General features: G+C 36.1%; 1 protein-coding gene across 1 annotated transcript in view; it reads right to left on the bottom strand.

The window, feature by feature from the left end:
* The window catches only part of LOC145660541 (UDP-glucuronosyltransferase 1-2-like), a 70,984-nt gene that overhangs the window by 7,316 nt on the left and 41,927 nt on the right, over nucleotides 1-21,741 (bottom strand). The window contains exons 2-3 of the mRNA XM_081725734.1: nucleotides 14,588-15,470; nucleotides 7,262-7,484 (exon numbers count right to left, since the gene is read on the bottom strand). Of these exons, the coding sequence (XP_081581860.1) occupies nucleotides 7,262-7,484; nucleotides 14,588-15,448 (1,084 nt within the window). The 5' untranslated portion in view covers nucleotides 15,449-15,470. The remainder of the gene's footprint in view (nucleotides 1-7,261; nucleotides 7,485-14,587; nucleotides 15,471-21,741) is intronic.

Genomic DNA, 21,741 nt, shown 5'->3' with positions numbered 1-21,741 from the left:
TAAAATGAAATATTCAGTTTAAGGTCCCTCGATTCTGCACCGAGGCTAAGGGATACGGTGACCATGAGAAATGAATGAAATGGTGGAATGAAGAAAGTGGGAGAAAACAGGAGAACCCCGAGAAAACCCACTACACGGCATTTTTCCACCACAAAGCCCACTCAGCACAAGCTGGGATCGAACCATGGACACCATGCACCAGAGATGAACTCTCTACCACTGAGCCACCGCAGCCCTGCTTGCGCTTGGTCGTCCATATCCAATCTTTCTTTTAGCCTTGCTTAACATGTTAGTTGCCATGTGGGTCCGATCGGACCTACTGGAGTGATCTAAGAAAATGTTCTTGTAGGTCCGATCGGACCCACAATTTCTAATTCGTCGAATTAACGTTAGAGTACTTGTATTGTTAAATCCTGTCTCTACTGTTATTGAACTGTAGTGTTTTTATTACACATGTAGGTTTTGGTCTTTGATATTGATTATTAACGCCGCTAGGGGCGCTAAATACCAAGTAACAAGCATTTGTTGCTTTTGTAGACCCGATCGGACCTATGTTTTGCTTTTTCAGTGACATGTTAAAAAGTTTAACAATGGATTCATTATTTATTCTAATTTATTTTCACAAGATGTCAGTGTCCCTGTCATTTGCTGAATTTTCAGAAAAGTCTAGATCACTACACTGCTATTACTAATGAGATCGAGTTCTGCGCATATTTCTTCGTTTTTCATTGCACAAAGATATTACTTATTAGCACTAAAAGCAAGATGAATATATCCACACTTCTCACTTCTGCACATGTAGTAATAAACAAATAACTTTCTAACAGAGTTGCCAGTTCAACTGTAATTTATCCCCTTGCCCATAAACAAAATATACACACGTAGGTCCGATCGGACCCCCGACTTTTATGCACGCGGATTCACTACCATGCCTTAGATTATGTTTCAATATTAATATTATGTTATTATGTTTAAAAAATATGAACAAAACAAGAATAATGTAAGTACGCTTGGCACTCTACCGGTGAACAACAAAATTCACCCTTGGCAGCAACGTGTTAAACAACTTCTAGTTTTGTTCTAAATCCAGACTCCATATTGGCGTAGATATTAATATTACAGTCGATTGGTAAAATCAATCTTCCACATTTACAAATTAAAGTACACACAAGTACAAAAATAAGCATTTACCATAAAAACACTAGCTGCAAGTGTTCAAAATAGATTTATGGCTTCTATAAAATCAATTGAAAATTGCTATTTTTAATTAGGCAGCTAGTGAAAAACAGCAGCTTTCGACTCCAGCCGAGTTTAAGCTCAACCTAAACTCAGTTGACCAAAGTGAGCTGACCCGACTGACCCGACAACCCGACCCGATAACCAGACCCGAGCTGACCCGACAACCCGACCCGAGCTGACCCGATTGACCTGACCCGACGACCCGACAACCCGACCCGAGCTAACCCGACTGACCCGACCCGAGTTGACCTGACCCGACCCGACCCGTAACCCGACCCGTTTGAGAGCACTAGTCGTAGGTCTATTTCAGTAAAAAATTGTCTACTACTAGAGGCCCTAGAATTAATATTTATTCGTATAGCTTTGAAATTTGTTAATATTGTCGCCTTAATTAATTTTTCTGGAACGGGTCCAGGGGTTTGCGGGAGGCCCACGGCTCCGGGGCCCACAAAGAGTAAGAGAAAGGTGGAAAGAAAAGGCCTATTTTAAAATTTTGCGAGAGGGACCAAAACAACTTTTTATAGGGGACACAAATATTAATGTGGTGGCGCGAAGGCTCAGTGGTAGAGCGTTCACCTCCGGTGCTTGGAATCCCTGGTTCAATCCCAGCTCGCGCCGTGTGGACTTTGTGGAGGACAAATACCGTGTTCGTGAGTTTTCTCGGGATTCTTGTGTTTCCTCCCACTTTCTCCATTCCACCATTTCACTCATCTCTCATTATCACCGTCTCCTTTAGCTTAACCGGCATAACCTTGGGACGTAAAACTTAAAAATTTCATTTCATTTTCATTTCATTTACAAATATTAATCCTTGCCCCTCCAGAAAAAAATCTAACAAGGAACCCCTTGAGTGCGAGGTCGGAAGTGCAATCTCTAGTAAGGCTAATTTGAAAGTGTAGTGTGAACAATGATGACAGGGAAAATATTAATTGCTAATGGAGGGCATGGGATGCACCATGTGCATCAGGAGGGCAACAGAAAATACGTGTCCGGGAGGTGCAGAGATCAACCTTCTATGGGTATACGTATTACACTTCACAAAATGGACATCGTCGACATTCACGAAATGTTCAAAATAAACCATTAACTTCACCATGAACACCAACTGAAAAATGACTCGCCACAGTGATCACAAATGTTCGCACCATCAAGATCGAAGGCGAACTTCTTGGCAATTACAAACTGTTCAGGACGTTCAGCTAGGTATCCACTTTTAAAGGATGCATATAGAATCATCTTGATATAATGGGGAGATGAGAACTGTTGGAATGTGAGGGCACCCGTTATACCAATTGGATTCTATATGGATTCTTTAAGAGTGGATACTTAGCTGAATGCCTTGAATGGTTTGTAACTACCAAGGAATTCGCCTTCGATCTTGATGGTGCGAACATTTGTGATCACTGTGGCGAGTCATTTTCGAGTTGGTGTTCATGGTGGAGTTAATGGTTTATTTTGAACATTTCTTGAATGTCGACGATGTCCATTTTGTGAAGTGTAATAGATATATCTCATAGAAGGTTGATCTCTGCACCTCCCGGACACGTATTTTCTATTGCCCTGCTGATGCACATGGTGAGTCATTAGCAGCTAATATTTTCCCTGTAATCATTGTTCACACTGAACTTTCAAATTAGCCTTACTAGAGATTGCACTTCCGACCTCGCACTCGAAGGGTTTCTTGTAAGTTACGGCGTTGCACAGGATCCTAAAACTTTAATGATATTGTAGCATGTAATGTGAATAGCAAACGATACAAGTTTATTAGAAGTACGTATTTGTGAATTTCTCACAGATGCACTGATAAAATTGTATGACTGCAGCAGAAATAATTTGTGTTTTACTGACATACTAGTTTGAAAAAAAATGCTTAGTTTGTATGAGAATGAATCCCATCGAAATAAATAAATGAATAAAGTCTATGTTGATAGTGATGGGACACAACAGAAGAAAATTCCTGCGTAGAATTGGAAATCAGACAAGAAAAATATGTGATTACTTAGTGCAGAATTATAACTTGAGAATCGGGAAACTGATATAAATTCGAAACTTTAGCAGAAGTGATATTCATAGTGTTGCCCATGAAATGAGGAAACAAGGTGACGTCACATCTTGTCTTGATTCTTGAACAATTCTTTCTCTACTCGTCATGATTTTCCAGTAGCTTTTCTAGTCCCGTGTCGAAGATATTTTGTCTCGTAAATTTATGTTCAAAATTTGTGTCCTGAGTTTTTTCTTAGTTTCACCTAAAAGTTATCACTATTCTTCCGCGTCACAAGAGGTCCCCGAAGGGTGAGATGTAACAACATTTTAACTATATTTACGACGAGTATATTGTGTAATGATTTTCGTATCTTTAAACGTTCATAAACGTTTTTTCATTATGTTCGTACAATTGCTTTATCAATTTATACTTTTCACACTATGCATCATACAACACTAAAACAGTTTTTGAGATATAATGTTTGGATAAACTGTTGTTGTCTCTGGTACTCGAAAAACGTCTCGTCTCGTATCGACCCTCGTTTGGAAAACGAAAAGTGTTGTTAGGGGAGACCGGAGTATTCACGAACACTTAAGCTTTGATTATAAATAACTCTTTCGTTTCTGCAGATACAACTAAAATTTCTTGTGCATAGAAAACTTGGAGTTTTTCCTGTTTACTAAAGTGCAGAGGAAAGTCAACAGTAGCATTTTTCACAAATGAGTGACATGTTTTAAAAATGTACCTATGTTCGGGATTGTCCCAGTGGTCGGGGTAATCCCGAACATACTGTTTACTTTAAACTTTCCTTTACAAAACAAGCGAAATGCATTAAAATACATTAAAAATATACCGTAATTTAGTATTTAAATCTTTAATAAGAATTATAATTACAAACATAACTAATAAATACTCGTATAGCAAATAATAAATACTGCAAGCTATCCTAATTAATAAAGCTAATGGCGTTTATTACCAAGACATGATCTATTTCCCAAACCAATTTCATTAACTTATTACTTACTTTTCAATTAAAGAACTATTTTTTTAAAAAAAATCATAATTTATTTCACATCATGAGGCAATCCCGAACATTTTGGGATAATGGCAAACATTCTGTCTGGCATTTCCTCATGAGACATCATTTTATTGTTAAAGTTGAAACTAATTGTTGACTGCATATAGGCTAGTAAAATTACTAGGAACTAATGCTCAAATATAGGAGAATATATAGCCTTATCTGTAACAATATAGATAAGATAAGAGCCTACTTACCTTGCCCAGATTGTTGAATCAACGTTATAAGTGAATCGACAAAAACAACAAAACGTCTTCTTCCCGGCAATCCACTCAATTGACTCTTACCAAATTTATGCTACACTTTTCTAGGTTTTTTTCCTAGCGTGCAGCAAAATTCCCTGTTTTCTAACATGCTTCCTTGGGCGTAAACTTGTGTGTTCGACATTACCCCAGTGTTCACGAATACCCCGGTTTCCCCTATATATTTGTCGTCTGTTTTGAATTTAAGAATAGATTTCTCGACTTATCTCGTGGTCAACACTAGCTATTCGATATTAATACGTAAGGTTTATGAATAAAGATATCTGCGATTAATCATTTCTTAAATAGTAGCCCAAAATTATCATAATTTAAATTCATAATTGAATTAACACTGAAATTTTCAGTGCACTCTCACAGACAGAAATACAAGATAGAATAGTCCAGAAGCCAGACATTTCTGTGGTATTTCATCGTTGCTTAATCCTAACTTATATTTAAGTGCGTTCGTTAAATAGGTACTGTAGAGAGTGTGCCAGGAGAAAATTAGGACATTGAAACTAATGAATGATGTAGATCCTCATTACGGAATATATTGTATAAGAACTATTTTTCGTTATTTGGTAGTCAGGCAATTGCAGTCTCACATCCTCCGACAGCAGTGATGCCAAGATGTCGTATTCTAACATTCGTCGATAATCCATCGCCGTTAATTAGTATTCCGTCGATGAAGCATGGACCCACAATACGAGTTGCGCACACGCTACATCATATTATCACCTTGCCGGGAATATCTGCGAATGTGCTAAATCTATGCGAATTACTATTCGACCAGTACTGCACGTTCCATTTTTTAACCTCGCCAAACATCAAAAAGTCTGCCTTATCAGTAAACAATATGTCAGAGGCAAATGTGGAGTTTTTTCGCAGCTACTCTGTGGCCCATTGAGCAAACTATAGACGATGATCTTGATAATCTTCTGTAAGTGTTGGTGAGATTGCAGTTTGTAAGCTTGTTCTTCACTGAATGATGTGCATGATTCATGTTCAATTAACACCACTTTCACGGGCTACACTACGCGTGATCTTCTTGGGATTTTTACTGAATGATGCCAACATTCCCACAGTTGTTGTCTCGTCTGCTGTTATCGGTGGTATACCAATCTTGAGTCAATCTGCCATAGATCCGATTTCTAGGAATATCTTCAGCGATTTGAACTCAATAGCATTCCTGATGGGAATTCTTTCTAGATGACAGCGGCTAAAATCGTCTGCAATAAACCTGATGCTTCATTCTCCAGAGATCAACACGATCTCAATGCGCTCTGCATGCACTAAGGCTATCTTCTACTAAAGTTCATTCAACGAACCTTCTGATCCTAATGTAAACATTGCACAATGGTATTACTCCGCCAGTCATCGGATGATTGGCTATCGGTCAGCGCTTCTTTCAAGAAGCATGTGCTTGTAGCCAGCCAATGTTTTATATATATTCCCCACACGCGGCCATATTGTAAACTGTGATTCGCGCTTAAGATGGGTCAAAGCCACTTTCTGCGCATGCGTATTTTCTTTTATTGCATTAATTCAATTTACTTCTTAGATACAGTGTTGTTTCTGTTATTTAATTGTAAGAAAATTGTATTTCTGGTAATGACCTTTATAAGCAAAAGCAGCTTACTTACCAATGGACTATTTCCTTCTGCCGCATGGATGTTCCAGGGCTCTTTAACCAATAAAATGAAACAATCACCACGTGTATTTGTTTACATGAGGTACTGTACGTTCCTTGAATAAACTTTAGTAAGTCACCAGCAACGATACAAACAAAGAAAATAGTTATAACTTCGTAATGATTATAGCATTACAGTAAAAATAAGCGCTATTCAACTTCTACAAAAGTTTGCTATTTAAATTACATATCACATACCATGGCTTTCATTCAAGACAATTGCGTAAAATTCAAGATGGCGGAAGTCATTGTTATGTGTCCTCACATTTTTATATCCGTATTCCCCGCCAACATTATACTTGTATATATTTTATAGTGTTTACCACTTATTAGAGTATTTCCACACTTATGGACCATCTTGTATATATATCCTCTCGAGATCTGATGATCGATATATCGACTATTACAATTTTCCGTTTAAAATAATTGAGATATGAATAATATAGCGATATGAGTGACAGTGCAACATTTACATTTATATATCTTTGTAGAGATATTATACTTTTGCACCTAGATTAGTTAGCAAACTGCTGTTCAGAATATCGGGAACATCAGATTCGGCAAGAAGGTAATACTTTTCTTCTTGCCGAACCTGAGAGAAGGAGACAGACGTAAAACTCAAGTTACACTCATACTGTACTCCATGAATGAAATGTCACGGTGGTTGACAAATTATCCTGTAATATTTATATTTTTTAAAGAAAACTATATAATTTCCACATTTGAACCAAAAGTATTTATATAACTGACTTCGTCTTATGGTGATAAGATTCTCAACACAAATCAATCAGAAACAGAAATTGAAGAAGTGAACTCCACAACCAGCTGAAATGTTTATTTTGTATAGTTATGACTCACGTTTTTGAAGTTGAACAAAGATATCTATATGGAATAATATTAACTGCTGATCAGTTACATTAAATATACACATTTATATAGAATACATCACCTTATCTAGCACTATATCACACTTTGTAATATGTCACACTTACCTAGTATATCAGACTTATCTAGTATATCACACTTACCCAGTATATCTTGTTGTGGCAGCCATCTAACGATACGAACGTTTTTCGGAACTCCTGTTATTGTCCCGTCGAACTTCATAAGAACTCGTTGCTCCAAACGAGAGAATGCTTCCATTAAACGTTTCAGTAGGGATCTTGGAACAACAGATGCATCAAATGTAGCGCCCATGGCGAATAAAATTACGCCGGCTTTCCCAGCATCTTGCATGTATTCTTCTAACTCCTAATTTTAAAATAAAATATTAATAATATTTGTAGTCGACGAAAAATTTATTTTATTCAACTCTTTTAAATAAAATTTTATTTGTTCATAATAGCAGCTCAAAATTCATATGTTACAAATTTGGTCAAAATCTATCTAAAAGGTTAAACAAATTAGCGCAATAAAGATGCATTTTCAACATAAATTAACCATCAATAAATTAGAATAAAATTTGATATCTAAATTTATTATACTGAAGAAATGTTCTGGAGTCTAAAATTTACTTTTGGAATGAAATCCATTTTTTTTAAATAGTGCAATATATTGATAAACCTTCTGTAAAAGTTAACACTTAATTTTCTCTAATTTTTATTTCAGTATGCAAAATATTCTTCCTTTTCTTAAACTAAGATCTTTTTTATTTTGAAAGCTAGCGACATTTCTGATTTTGGGGGAGAAGGGACAAGGTTCTCCACCGACATAAGAGTTTTAAGTTTTTCATTAATGTATTAGATACAATTCTTTAGCAAATATATTATATTTCTTAAACTCAGGGGAAATTTAAGACGCTCCCCAAATGACGCTCCTAAAGTATTACTATTTTCCGAAGCTTGCTACAAATTTTACTATTACAGTAATTAATATATACGCTATAATACAGAAGATTCATGTCAGCATAGTTAGTAGTTTGCAAAAAGTCTATATACTTCTGACACACATACTCACATTCACATATAAAAAGATGTTTCTTGTGTTCCCTAGACTAAATCAAATCCAAGCGGTCTTGTACCGGGTGCTTTCAGATAAAACATAAAATACTTCTAAATCACAAATATTTGAAAACAAAAGAATGAAACAAAAATGGGATAGGAGAATAATAGAGACTGTATTGAATGGAGGCTTCTGTATGCCTCATAGGGCTCCTATCATGCGGCCCAGCGGGTCACCCAAAAATTTTAAATAGAAATGTAATTTTTTTACATCATTGACAAGAACATGGAAAAACAAACAACTTTTGAGTAAAAATATTTTGTGCAGGGCACCCCTTACGAAATGGTCACCAGTTACTTGTGAATTATTGAACATTGGAGTAGAACGTCCAATAGTTCTGAATCACGAATAACTGAAGATAAAATGGTAAAACAAAAAGGGAGACAGGAAAATGTCAGTAAAAGTGAATCGAATGGAGGGCTCTATTTTTCCCCACAAGGATCGTATCACAGAGCCTACCGGGGCACTTGAAAATTTTAAAAGTTAAAGTATGAATTTCACATATCATTGAAAGAATCATGGAAAAGGAAAGCTTTTATAGGAAAATTTTTCTCGTTTAGAGCACTTGGATGAAACGGCCACTAATTCTTCCCAGCTTATAAGTAAAACTCATATTTAAAAGGTGGAAATTTTACAAACGGTGCCCTGCAGTGAACACTTTTTCCCTAGAAAAGTGGTTTAGGTTCCATTTTTTTTTTTTTTTCAATAATGTGAGAAGGTACATGCTTTGCTACTCAAAATTTTCGAGTGACACCTGGATTCCATGATAGGAGGTCCTGTGAGGCAAGCAGAAGGATCCATTCGATTTGTCCTCTGACCCCATCTGTTTATCTCCATGTCTTCAACTGTTTCTGTTTTATAAGTACTGGAGTTTTTTTTTTTCTGAAACACCCCGGTATTTTATATAAAACGTTCAGTGCTTATTCACATATATCAGCTTCTTTCTTCCAGATGGTAAGCTTCTAAATCAACTTAAACTTGCATAACAATTTATAAGTTTTGTGTAGCATTTCCGGCATTAAAGGGAAATAGTTATTAAATTAGTTAGATTAGAGTTTAGCGTTCCTTGAAGCACCGAAGCTATATGATACGTGGATTTACAATTTGTACGTGGAATTCGATTCACAAAAATGCATTCAAATTTTTCAAGGCTCTCCCACTGGGTATCGAACCCGGGATAGAATAGTTATTATTCAAAATAACGAAAGAAAACTAGCGAAAAGGTAATGAAATTATATTTTTAAGATATCATATCTACCTTACTTTTCCATTTTGTAACCTAAGCTACATCTGTTCATCTGGAGAGTTTTAAGTATCGTGAAGAATGATTACGAAGTGAATTTTCATTTCCATGACAAAAGCAAAATAATTTATCTTCATACAAAAGTTCATTTTCTACGAGTAATTCACATTGTAACCAAAATTTTAAGCGGAACCAATTCGTTTCTCAATTTGTTAGCATTCAAAACTGAATACTACTTTCTTTCTCCAATTCAATGAAAAAGAGGGCATGTAGTCCGGTGCAGAAGGCCAAACTTTGAGTGAACTTGCATTGTGGTTTGCGCAATTTTCTCATTTACGAGATCATGCTAGAAGTGAAAATCATGGCGACATAGCCGAATAGCGGGCATCCAATATATACTGACTAGAAGCGAAGCGTAGTTGTTAGTTTTGAATGCTTGTAACTTCTAAACTAGCAACCTAAGCTGTATCGTTCGAACACTAAATTATGTAGAAGATAACAAGATAAAGTATAACATCACTTACTATTACTTACACTTAATATCGTAACGAGAAAAATAACTGAATTTAAAATACTTATTTTTTGGAACAACTTTTCAATTAAAAATTGCGAACTTATAAGCAAGCAAGTAGAATAATCGTAAAACGTGTGGAACACTTTTCAGAGACCATTAAATTTACTTTAATTTGACGATCGTTTTATTTAGATTCACTAAATGATAAGTTATTGACATATGTTAAGAAATGATAACTTGAAAACCTTTGTTTTTCAGTGAAAGACTTATTTAAAAGACATTTTGTTATTTGTTTTACATTTCGTTAACACATAAGAAATATACAAGTGATGTATCTATTTTACTCACATGACTGAACTAAATAAAGTGAAATGAAACTTGTTATTCCATCTAGTTGCCCGAATGCAATATGGCTGCTAAAGGTTTTTTTTTTATTTTATTTTAAACCTAAAGTTAACTTACAACTAATACTAACAAACTAATTTAACAAACTTCATAGTTTTACATTGTCATTACATAACTTTGAACCTTTGCTTTATATGAGTACTATAAACACACATTAAACGTTTTTAACTTTATACTAAATGCCTGTGGATTGTTCGGCCACATGAATAATATACATTTTATCTCAAATTACATTCGTAGCGAAAAGAATCTTTCTGGACCAGTCCTATGAAACAACGAGATATGCCACTCATAAACCCTTAACAGAGTTTGAAACAACTATGAAGAGGTAGAAGGGCAGAAGAGAGGATAATGTAAGTCTTGTAATTTTCCTAATGATCTAATTTCTGGAAAGTAAGTTAGAACCTTACATTCCGAAAGCTCATTAGGGGCTCTATTTCCAGATACTGTACTGTAAAATGTCAAAGTGCACATGGTTTATTTGTCAATTCTAGAATGCAATTGTAGAATGCAATCTGTAGTGGATTGGTTAATGTTGATGAGAACCTAGAATGTACGTAAAGGCAAAGTCAGATTTTCGAAAGAGTACACATATCACTGTACTTTAACTGCGATCGAAAGAAACCGTTCTGTCGTAAAAATTACTCACTTCAGTAATAAATATGATAATAGATGCATCAAATGTTGCAACTCAATATTGCGTTTTTATAATTTTGTGTATCAAACTGCGATGTGATACCGTTTTCTATATATAAAAAAACGTTGATATAAATAAATATAATGAAACATTGTACAATGCGATTCAAAAGTCACCGAACTCGAAGTTTAAAACGTAATTACTGAAAAAACTAGTATTGCTGCTTGTTATTTTTTTGAAGGACTTGGAAAAACGTTTTGCCACCATCAGGTGTTGTGCCAACTGGCACACTTGTGCGGTATAGTTGATTGCATGTCAAGAGGGGAGGAGAAAATGAGTCTTTCACAAGAACGGAGTTACGTTTGTAGAAGTATATTTTGCAAGAAAATCGTATGAACGTTGCTTCTACATATATATCTATTATAACAATTCTCTGATATTCCTACGCTAGGAGAAACAACAGTGTATGGCGTAGTTTAACTTTTTTGCTAGACAGGCAGTGTTTGTAAATGGGACTAGAAACGGCAGATTATCCGCAATTTATAGGCAGCAAGTTATGACTCCAGTTTTTGTCGATATAACTGTGAATTCAAATAAATTCACTAACAAAATATCATTCAGATCATGGCTATGCTTAGTAATTTCGATGCTTTTGTTGGTTCCAACAGGACGAGGCTATCATCCATACATTCAATATGGGCATGGAAGTGCTTCACATATTCTTGCACGAATGACTGATATCAAAAGGTTTGTGTCCCTCGCCCACATGATTTCGATCTACCAGATTTGTGTTTATGCAGTCTCTGAAGAAGACAGTGAGGGATATCCCATTTAACGCATAGAAAAGAAAACCTGCAATCAACATGTGTCTCTGGTCAGTTTGTACTCACCCGGGATGTACTTAAGCCTGAACCCACGAAGTGGGGGTGATGTATATATTTCCTGAAAGCTTATGTCAAGGTAAAATAAAAACCGGTTACCAAAATTGGGGAGGTCTCATGCACTCCGCTTGTGGGCAGCGTCATTTTTATTAAAATTTTTAAGCGTGACCATAAAGTCCGTTGCAAGCCCGAAAAATCTGAAACGGTGAGACGGATATGAAAAGAGAAAAACATGTCTTCCATCATTTCAAAAGTACAACGTATCAAAGTAAAATAAATTGTCCCAGGGTCAAAGACGGGGTCCAACTCAAAATTTTTAAATGGAAAGGGGGGTCAACTTGCACATCGTATGAAAGTTGGTTTTAAATGAAAGAAGATAAATCAAGTCTCGACTCCCTACGGTAAGCCTGTGCAAAATAGCGGTGGGTCAAAATATCAACACAATCTTCATTGCATAGTTTATGGCCACTCGTATGAATCTGAAATGGTGGGGTAGGTGTAAAAACAAAAACAAGGGTATGCCATTATTTCAAACATATAATGATTCAAAGTAAAAGAAATGTCTCAGGGTCCCAGACGGGGTCCAACTCAAAACGTTGAAATGGGAAAGGAGTTCAAGTTAAATATCGTATCAAAGCTGATGCTAAGTGAAAGAAGATGAAACAAGTTTCGACTCTTGATGATAAGCCTGTGCAAATTGATCATGGGTCAAAATCTCATTACAAGCGTTATTGAAAATTCTATGCTCTTCACCTCTTGTTTAACAACACTTTTAAACGACGCTTTTTAACATAGCCCCCTTCCTACTTACATATTTTGAAATGGACTCCATCTGGGTCTTTGACAAAACAAAATCCTTCAGTGTGTTCCACTTATCAAATGATGGGACACACGTTTTCCTGTTTTTACGTCTCTCTCACCGTTTCAGATTTATAGACATTTGGATGAATATATTTTGACTCGCTGCCATTTTGCAATGCTTATCGACAGTCGGTACTTGTCCAATGTCCAATTTTCTATCATTTAACACGAGTTTTCACATGATTTTCTTATTTACCCTCCTTGGCATTTGAAACTTTTGAATTGGACCCCGTCGGGAATCCTGCGGGTGACCCTGTCATTTCTTTTTTTACTTTGATACATTCTTTTGCATCTGTCTCACCGTTTCAGATTAATAGGAGTGGCCAGACTTTTCAATGACGCTTGTGTTGAGATTTTGACCCACCGCCATTTTGCACAGGCTTATCATCAAGAGTCGATAATTGTTTCATCTTCTTTCACTTAACATCAGCTTTCATACGATACTCAATTGAACCCCTTTCCCATTTCAACGTTTTGAGTTGGACCCCGTCTGGGACCCTGCGAGGGACCCTGAAACATTTCTTTTACTTTGAATCATTATACTTTTGAAATAATGTCATATCCATGTTTTTGTTTTCACACCTATCCCACCGTTTGAGATTCATACGAGTGACCATAGACTTTGCAATGAAGATTGTGTTGATATTTTGACCCACATTATTTTGCACAGGCGTACGGTAGAGAGTCGAGACTTGATTTACCTTCTATCATTTAAAATAAACTTTCATACAATGTGCAAGTTGACCCCCCTTTCCATTTAAAAATTTTGAGTTGGACCCCGTCTGGGACCCTGCGGGGGACCCTGGGACAATTTATTTCACTTTGATACGTTGTCCTTTTGAAATGATGGAAGACATGTTTTTCTGTTTTCATATCTATCTCACCGTTTCAGATTTTTCGGGCTTGCAACGGACTTTATGGACACGCTTAAAGATTTTAATAAAAATGAGTAAAGCGCTGACCCCAATGAATCTCCCCAATTTTGGTAACCGGTTTTTATCTTACCTTGACACAAGCTTTCAGGAAATATATACATCACCCCCACTTTGTGGGTTCAGGTCCAAGTACATCCCGGGTCAGAGGTCAAAGAAAATTTGAACATCTTTTGTAGAGATAGTGTAAAGTCACTTGTTGTTGAAATGAAAGTAAAATGTATTTCATGAAAAAAAAGATATAAAATATTGTACACTATTTTATTTGATTATATTTAACTAATTTCAACAGAGTTCAGGGCGTGTATTAAATTACTGTGGTATTAACGTAGAACAGTAGCCAGAAGTTTCTTAAGAGACAGAAGCATGACTAACAATAACTTGTTTCTCCTCCGCAAGAAATTTCTGGCTACGTTTCTAGATTAACACACACAACTTGATTATTTGTATTCAAAATTTAACACTTTGCTTGCTAAGCTTAATTTTTCCAGTAACGAAGACACAATAACTTAATTCCTGCAAGAGAAATTTGATGTCTAGCGGAATCGCTCTGTGTGGCATACCTAATATTATAAATACAAAAAAGTTGAATTAATTTTAAAGTCCCTTTCAACAGTGAGGCTATGTGAAACGTGGATCTAGTTATTAACATGGAATCCGAACCACATGAGCTCCCGCTGAGAATCGAACCGGGTCTCCCACACCGAAGACGCGTACACTAACCGCTTAGCCACGAAGGAGCTCAAATAAAAAGCTGAAGTCCATATCTCATATACTGAACGGTATTTTTGTGATAAAGTAAAACTACGTAGTAGAATTGCATGAAATTACGAAGTATGAAAGAAAATTTTATATTTGTTCTTGTATTATAATACATTACCTTTGGTAAAGTGCGTGGAAGTCGACACTGCATGCAGCCTACGTTCAGCACGTTTGGCGGCATCTGTCGAGGATAGTCCAAAGCGAAATCAGAGTTCTCCAAAATTGCTGAAAGATTCGCTAATAACTGCCTAGGATGAGCAGATCCTGGATAATACTTCTGAATAACACTATTAGTAATAAAAAATTGAATTTCCATTATGAGATGTCCTAGAAACTTATAAAGGTAATTCTTGACTCGTTGCCAATAAGTCATTTTATCTGTAACTTGGGACATAAACGTTGGCACATATGAAGGAAACAATGACATTGATGTGTAATCTATCTCACCACTGTTGAGAGGCAGTGCCCAATATGCAACTGCAGGAATCTGTAATTGGTTCACAAACGCCAGACCACATTCATTCGTAAATATATCCACAATAGCAACATCAAATGATTGAGTTCTAAGCTTGTGCAACAGACGCCTGTTACCTAAAAGTGTTTCACATAAAGGGTACATGGTAAGAAAGGCATCTTTTGGAATCTTTGTAGCGAATAATCCATTATTCCACATTATGTCTAACGGTAAATCAAACCTACCTTCTTTCTCATTTGTTATATATGGATATAAACCTTCTCTATTATCAACTGATAAGGTAATAAGCGTTATGTTTGGGTTTTTGTTTGGGATATTTATAAAATTTTTGAATTTCACATATGTCACTTTGTGTCCTCTACCAACAAGCACTTCACTTAGTCCCCGTAACTGGATCTCATGGCTTCCACTGTGTAAAGGATGAATCACTAAGATATTAGCAGCTTTGGCACAGGTGATTAGAAGCATAAGAATGGATGAAATTGAAGTCGAAGTTAGCACCATTTTTTTTTTTTTTCAATATTATCTGAAATGGAAAAGAAGAAATGATAAATAGTTAAATTGAATTGTCGGTTTTAAGAAGAAAATGAAGAAAAAGACTGTTTGTACTCTTCATTATCTACTACCAGTGGCGTATTTAGGGGGGTGGCTTCCGGGCTTAAGCCCCTCCCGAAATCTTAGTTAGTATAGTAAAGCAAATGAAATATCTTGCAGAATTTTTACATTTCCAGGCAAAGCCCCCCCGACAGTTAGCAAAGCCCCTCCCGAAACAAAATCGTAAATACGCCACTGTCTACTACATTAGTTTCTAAGTTCACTCTGTACATGGGTGGTATAGCGTATAGTCCTCAATTTCCAGTACAAACATGCTGTTTGTTGAATGAAAACTCTACCACTTATACAGTTTTTTTTCTTCGATTTCTCAACATTTTGGTTTCGGATTTATTTCCTTTTTAAAATTGATCATTCAATTGAAATCTAAATATTTAACTCTAGGGTCCTCAATGAAATAATGATTAGTTGTACTTCTTAGCAGAGATTCTTTCTTTTCTCTCTAGTATGAGAGCAAGGCATATTTATTAAAAAATGGAACGTAAATATACTGTTTTATTTTCGCGATTACAACCTGAATGCTAATGAAGATGATTAATGAAAGTGAATAATTATAAAAGAATTTGTGGAATGCAAATAAGGAAAAAACGGGAGAACCTACACGAATCCCACCGACACGATGTTGTTCACAATAAATTCTCATGTTCTGGAGTCGAACCAAGGTCCCCTCATATCATAAGGCAGCACTGTACTATTAAACTACCATGTCTCCCAAAAAGGCTTAATATGAAAGTTGAAAGAAAAGTAATGCCTCCATAATTGTAATTTTTTTTTTTAAAAAAAATGTTAATCAATATTCAAACTATTTTTTCTACAGCCACCAGCAAACGTATCTCCCTTCTAACAAGGAGACTTACGGAAGTGTCACTAATCGATTTGAATGAAACTTTGCACGTTTGTAGAACATCGAAAAATAATCGGTACGTATATTTTTTATTTCGGCAATGGTGCGGGTTTAAAGGTAGAAACCACTCTTTGAACGTTAGGAGTAGTATCGAAGCATAGACAAAAGAAACAATCATTTAATGTAGAAAAAATAAAATGCCAGGAAGTTTTAGAACAGCTTATTCAAATCTGACGTCAAAATTACAAAATTCAAAATGACGGATCCAATATGGAGATTACAATTACAAAAAGTCTTCTGATTTGAAATGCTTTACTTTTAACCAAGAACAATCATAGTTGGCAGGGATTACTGAGAGGAGGTTGCAAACCTATTTGAAACCCTTTTCTGTACTTAATTATTTTAACGAGATGCTTGATTAAACTGCGTCTCTGCACCTTCACTATTGGGGGTGCGTATTTAAAATGAATCCCCTTGCCTACCGCTATTCGATGTGCTTATTGAAAGTGACTTCCCTTCCCTCTCACTAGTTCGGGTGCATATTTAAAGTAAGTCCCCTCTCCTCTCACTATTCGGAGTGCTTATTTAAAACTAGTTCCCTCTCCTCTTACTATTCCGAGTACATATTTCAATATCTAATGCAAAGTTGATTTTGTCATTAGATTCGTGGAGTGGTCACAATTCACCAATTTTTGAACCTATTTTAAGAACAAAAGAGTACCTGAAAATAGAAACCATTTCTGCAGGAATAACTAGTAGGATTCAATCTTTTGATGTGTTCTTCTTTAGGCGATAGAAAAAACTTCTTGAAACACTTTCCTGACATTGTCCTTCTCTACAACTATAACATGACTTTACTTCTCCATAATAACATAACTAAGATCCAATCACTGACTGATAATCACCATTCATCTCCCAGATTTGCAAATCTTATTAGGTGTTCGTGGTACAAAAGCGTTAAAAAAATGCATTTGAAAATCACATAACATTTTGTTTTAAAGATTGTGCACATTTTGTGATTTGGGCACAGTTATTGCCCTAATAAAGTATGTGTGGTGTAAACAATGTTTATACATCACACACTTGTTTTTACGGAATATCATTATTGCAAAACTTTTCTCAATAAATTCATAATTATAATAATTGAGAATAGACTATGAAGTTCTGACATAGTGAGAGGAGAGAGGACTCACTATACATAAATGAAATGAAATGAAATCTTTGAGGTTTACGTCCCATGGTTATGCTGGCTAGGGTAAAGGACACGGTGGTGATGAGAAATAAATGAAATGGTGGAATGAAGCAAGTGGGAGGAAACGGGAAAACCCCGAGGAAACCCACGCACACAGTGTTTGTCCACCACAAAGTACACTTGGCGCGAGCTGGGACTGAACCAGGAACTCCATGTACCAGAGCTGAACGTTCTACTGCTGAGCCACCGTGGCCACTCACTATACTTAAGCACCCCGAATAGTGACAGGTGCAGTGACTCACTTTAATCAAGTATCATGTTAAAATAAGTACAGAAAGAGGTTTCAAATCGGTCTGCAACCTCCTCGCAGTAATCTCTGCCAACTATGATTGTTCTTGACTAGCACAGCATTTCAAACTAGAAGACTTTTTGTAATTGTATTCGCTATATTGGATCCGCCATTTTGTATTTCGTAAATTTGACGTCAGATTCTGAATCAGTTATTCTAAAACTCCCTGGCATTATATTTTCTTCTACATGAAATGATTCTTTTCTGTATATGCTTCGAGACTACCCCTAACGGTTCAAAGGGTAGTTTCTACCCTTAGAACCGCACCATTGCCGAAATATAAAAATACGTATCGATTATTTTCCGATATTCTATAAATGTGCAAAGTTTCATTCAAATCGGCGAGTGACACTTCTGTCTCCTTGTAAGTGCTCTAATTCCATTAATTGGGGTCCAGATCATTTGCAGTTTGTAAAACGCCTGGACAGATGCAACCCAACTTACACTAAACTTTTCTCGGCACTAACAGCAGTTGGTAGCCCTGATCCATGTGTTTATGCAGGTAAAATTATAAAGTAGATGACTAACGAAAGAGCTCTCCATTCTAAGATGAATCTCTATGGTTCGGATCGTGTTGTCCAATGAACACCATATATTATTCTCAATATTGCTGCGGATGTAATGTATTATTTCGTTATATACTGTATCTTCAGAGAAATAAAAATACTGACCACGCAAGAATCAGAAAATCCTTGAAAGTAGATGAAAATATCAAATCTAGAACAACTGCTGGAAACATCTTTTTCTTTTCGAAGAGGAAATCTTGCTTGTTACACTGATTATGAGTATAAATTGAAATTGAAAGATTTGAAAAAGTTTGAACCTGGCCAGGATTTGAACCCGTGTCCGCCGAATAGAAGTTCAATCCGCTAACCATTTATCTACCGCGTCACATCATCTTCCACCCAAACTATTAGCTAGTTAAAATCGTTGAATGTTTATTTCTGTGGAATATTTGGCCCGGTTTCTTTTTTCGGCTCCCACATCCGGCCCTTTACCTTCCCCGTTCTATGGGAGGATTAAGGCTGGTCAATATCCGTCTTAAATGTCACACCTTGTTTATGCTTGACTTCTATACAGCCGTCCATAAAGTTGAGTCCTTCACACACCAGTGGATCCGTTGTTTTCGGTCGAGTTGTGAGTTTCCTCTCAACCATCCGTTCATTCAATTCTATGACTGTTGCCCGTCTTAACATTGTTTCATTAATACAGCACTAGACCTATGTGGGCGTGTCACTATGCCCTGAACTTCAAGTATCTTGTACCATTTGCTTGCGTCTTCTACTTACGATTCGACTCTCTTACGGATCTCTCAGCGTTTCCCACAGATTAATTGGTCTTAAGTTTGGGTTAACATCTATACCCCCGTTTTGCCGTCCTATTTCCAGGTGACCTGGTTTCAAAATGGTTTATCAGTTAATATCCACCCGTGCTCCCATCTTTGGGCTGCATCGTCTCCCCGACGCGCAGTGCGGTAGATATACCCAGGAAGATACGCTGTCACACCGTTACACTTATTGCGTCGGTGCTTATTTGGAATTGCCTCACAACATTATTAGGAAAAAATTGTCGATGACCCCCGTTCCCGTCTGTTCACAGTGGCTTAAATTATGTTTTCGGATTTTCGTTTTCTCCTACCTGCAGAACATCATGCCGTTCTTTTTCTAGTTACATGCACCATCATTTATATTCACCAGCTACGCCACACTTATTACGATTTTCTCAAACGCACTCGTTACAAGCTATTTTCTTCTGAATGGACAAGCGGTATTTTAGTAGATTTCTAGAAGTTGTACTTTCGTGAGTTCTCCCTTTCTTGTTCGTTACGTCTAGCTTACCCTGAGGAATTGCTTTCATTTGTTATATTAGTCTTAATTATATATATGTTTGTGCAGTGTTCGAAGTGGAAAAAAGCAGAGGCGGTATACTTTATTACGATTTTGACTCGATATACCGGTTATCTAAATGTTGAAATACAGTGAGAGTATGTTGCCTAAAAATTGCATTTCTATTTACATAATGACTGAAAACCATTGGGAAGGTTATCTTCAGTTACGGGGAGGGGAGATATGGAGAGACTTTAATCCCCTGCCAGCAACTTTCTGAAAAAAAAAATAAATAAAATACATCCCCTTGTGTTGTATGATAGAGAATTATGACGAAAATGCTCAAAACCGAGTTTTTATATTAGTAATTTCCTGCGGGAAAACTCCCGAACCCCTAAGGGGTATTCCAAACCCTGGAAAGATCCGCCCCCACACCAGACAATCCTTAAATATGCCCATGCTCAAAACACAACATATACGATGCATTTAGGCAAAAGACACACGCATACATTATATATATATATATATATATATATATATATATATATATATATATATATATATATATATATTAACAACCTCCTCGCGTCGTGCTTATAGTGTTTGGGGATGAATGAGTTGTGACGCGGAGAAGTTGCTTCTACTCATTATTTGAAATGAGTAGGTTTGAGTAAATTTAGTTACTAGCGAGAGGATCATTTAGTAAATTAAAGAAACACTCCACTTTATTTAGAATTTTATGTATTTTGATCAATGAAAGGTGTAACGTGTAATTGTGTTGTACTAGCCGATATGACTTAATGAATTTAGATTACAGTACTTAAGTGTTTGGAGATTTGACCACAAGTAACACTTATAGTTGAGGTACACATACCTTAAGATGTTCTGGCTGCTTGGTGCGACAAATGTTCCACTTCTGGGCTTCTCTCTGGACTACGTTGGCAGATCTTGGGACAATCGAAGGTCTTTAGTCCTAGGTGATGACCATGGAATATATTGCTCTCACGTTGATCGAATATGTAAACTACTGAGACTTGTATTGGCAGCTCGGCTTTATCACAACTAGCCGACTAGAAGCCAACCATCAAAGATGATAGTTTGTAATACTCGTAACCGTTGAATCTTAAGACTGCAAGTTCTCGTATCAAACTTTGATCTCGAACTCCGATCTCTGCTCTCCGACTTCTGATCATCTTCCAATCTAGATCTGGTTTTTATTCTCTTTTCCAGACGATGAAATTCGTCGTTTCATGTTTTGACGTTGATTACCTCAACTATTGGTCAAACTTTTATTGCAAACCTTGTCACATTGTGACCGAATTTTTAGACTGTCAATCTCTGCGAATCTGAATATTATGCCATTTCCAAATTGTGTTTGTGTTAACAAAATGGTTTCATTACATATTTCTGAAATTTAAGCTTACATTTATTTTTCTTAATTTTTATTTACACCATACTGCGAGCTAGCGTCTCAACAGTATTTCATGAACATTAAAACACAACCATGCATAACTAATTACATTAACAAACAATAACAAACAATAACAATAACAATAACACGTGCCATTCCAACATATCACAATTTCAAATCTTTGTAGTTTTTTAACTTAGACTTAACTTTAATTAAATTATAATTATTCCAATCACCAATAAATAACCTATAATCATTTAATATTAATTTTCATGTATCTACAATATATATATATATATATCAAAATAATTAATCACACTGAAACTTTACAAAGTGACATGCGACGATATTGTTAATTCTTGACACATAGAACGGGGGGAGGGGTAGTATTTTAAAGAAGGTCGCAAGTGATATGCAGGAAAAAATGTTCTTCTCTCCTCCCGGTTTCTGTTTTCTTCCGCTATTTGACATATGTTATGTTGTTTTGCTTGATGAATCCTTTTCCTCCTACATTAATAAAATTGACTTAAACTATTGCTTTTGTGCTTTCTCTTAAGCCCCAA

This window comes from Thermobia domestica, chromosome 9, assembly GCF_964235325.1.
Source record: "Thermobia domestica chromosome 9, izTheDome1.hap1.1, whole genome shotgun sequence".
NCBI lineage: Eukaryota > Metazoa > Arthropoda > Insecta > Zygentoma > Lepismatidae > Thermobia > Thermobia domestica.
The sequence above is the reverse complement of the archived record's forward strand: the minus strand, read 5'-3'. Positions and strand labels throughout refer to the sequence as shown.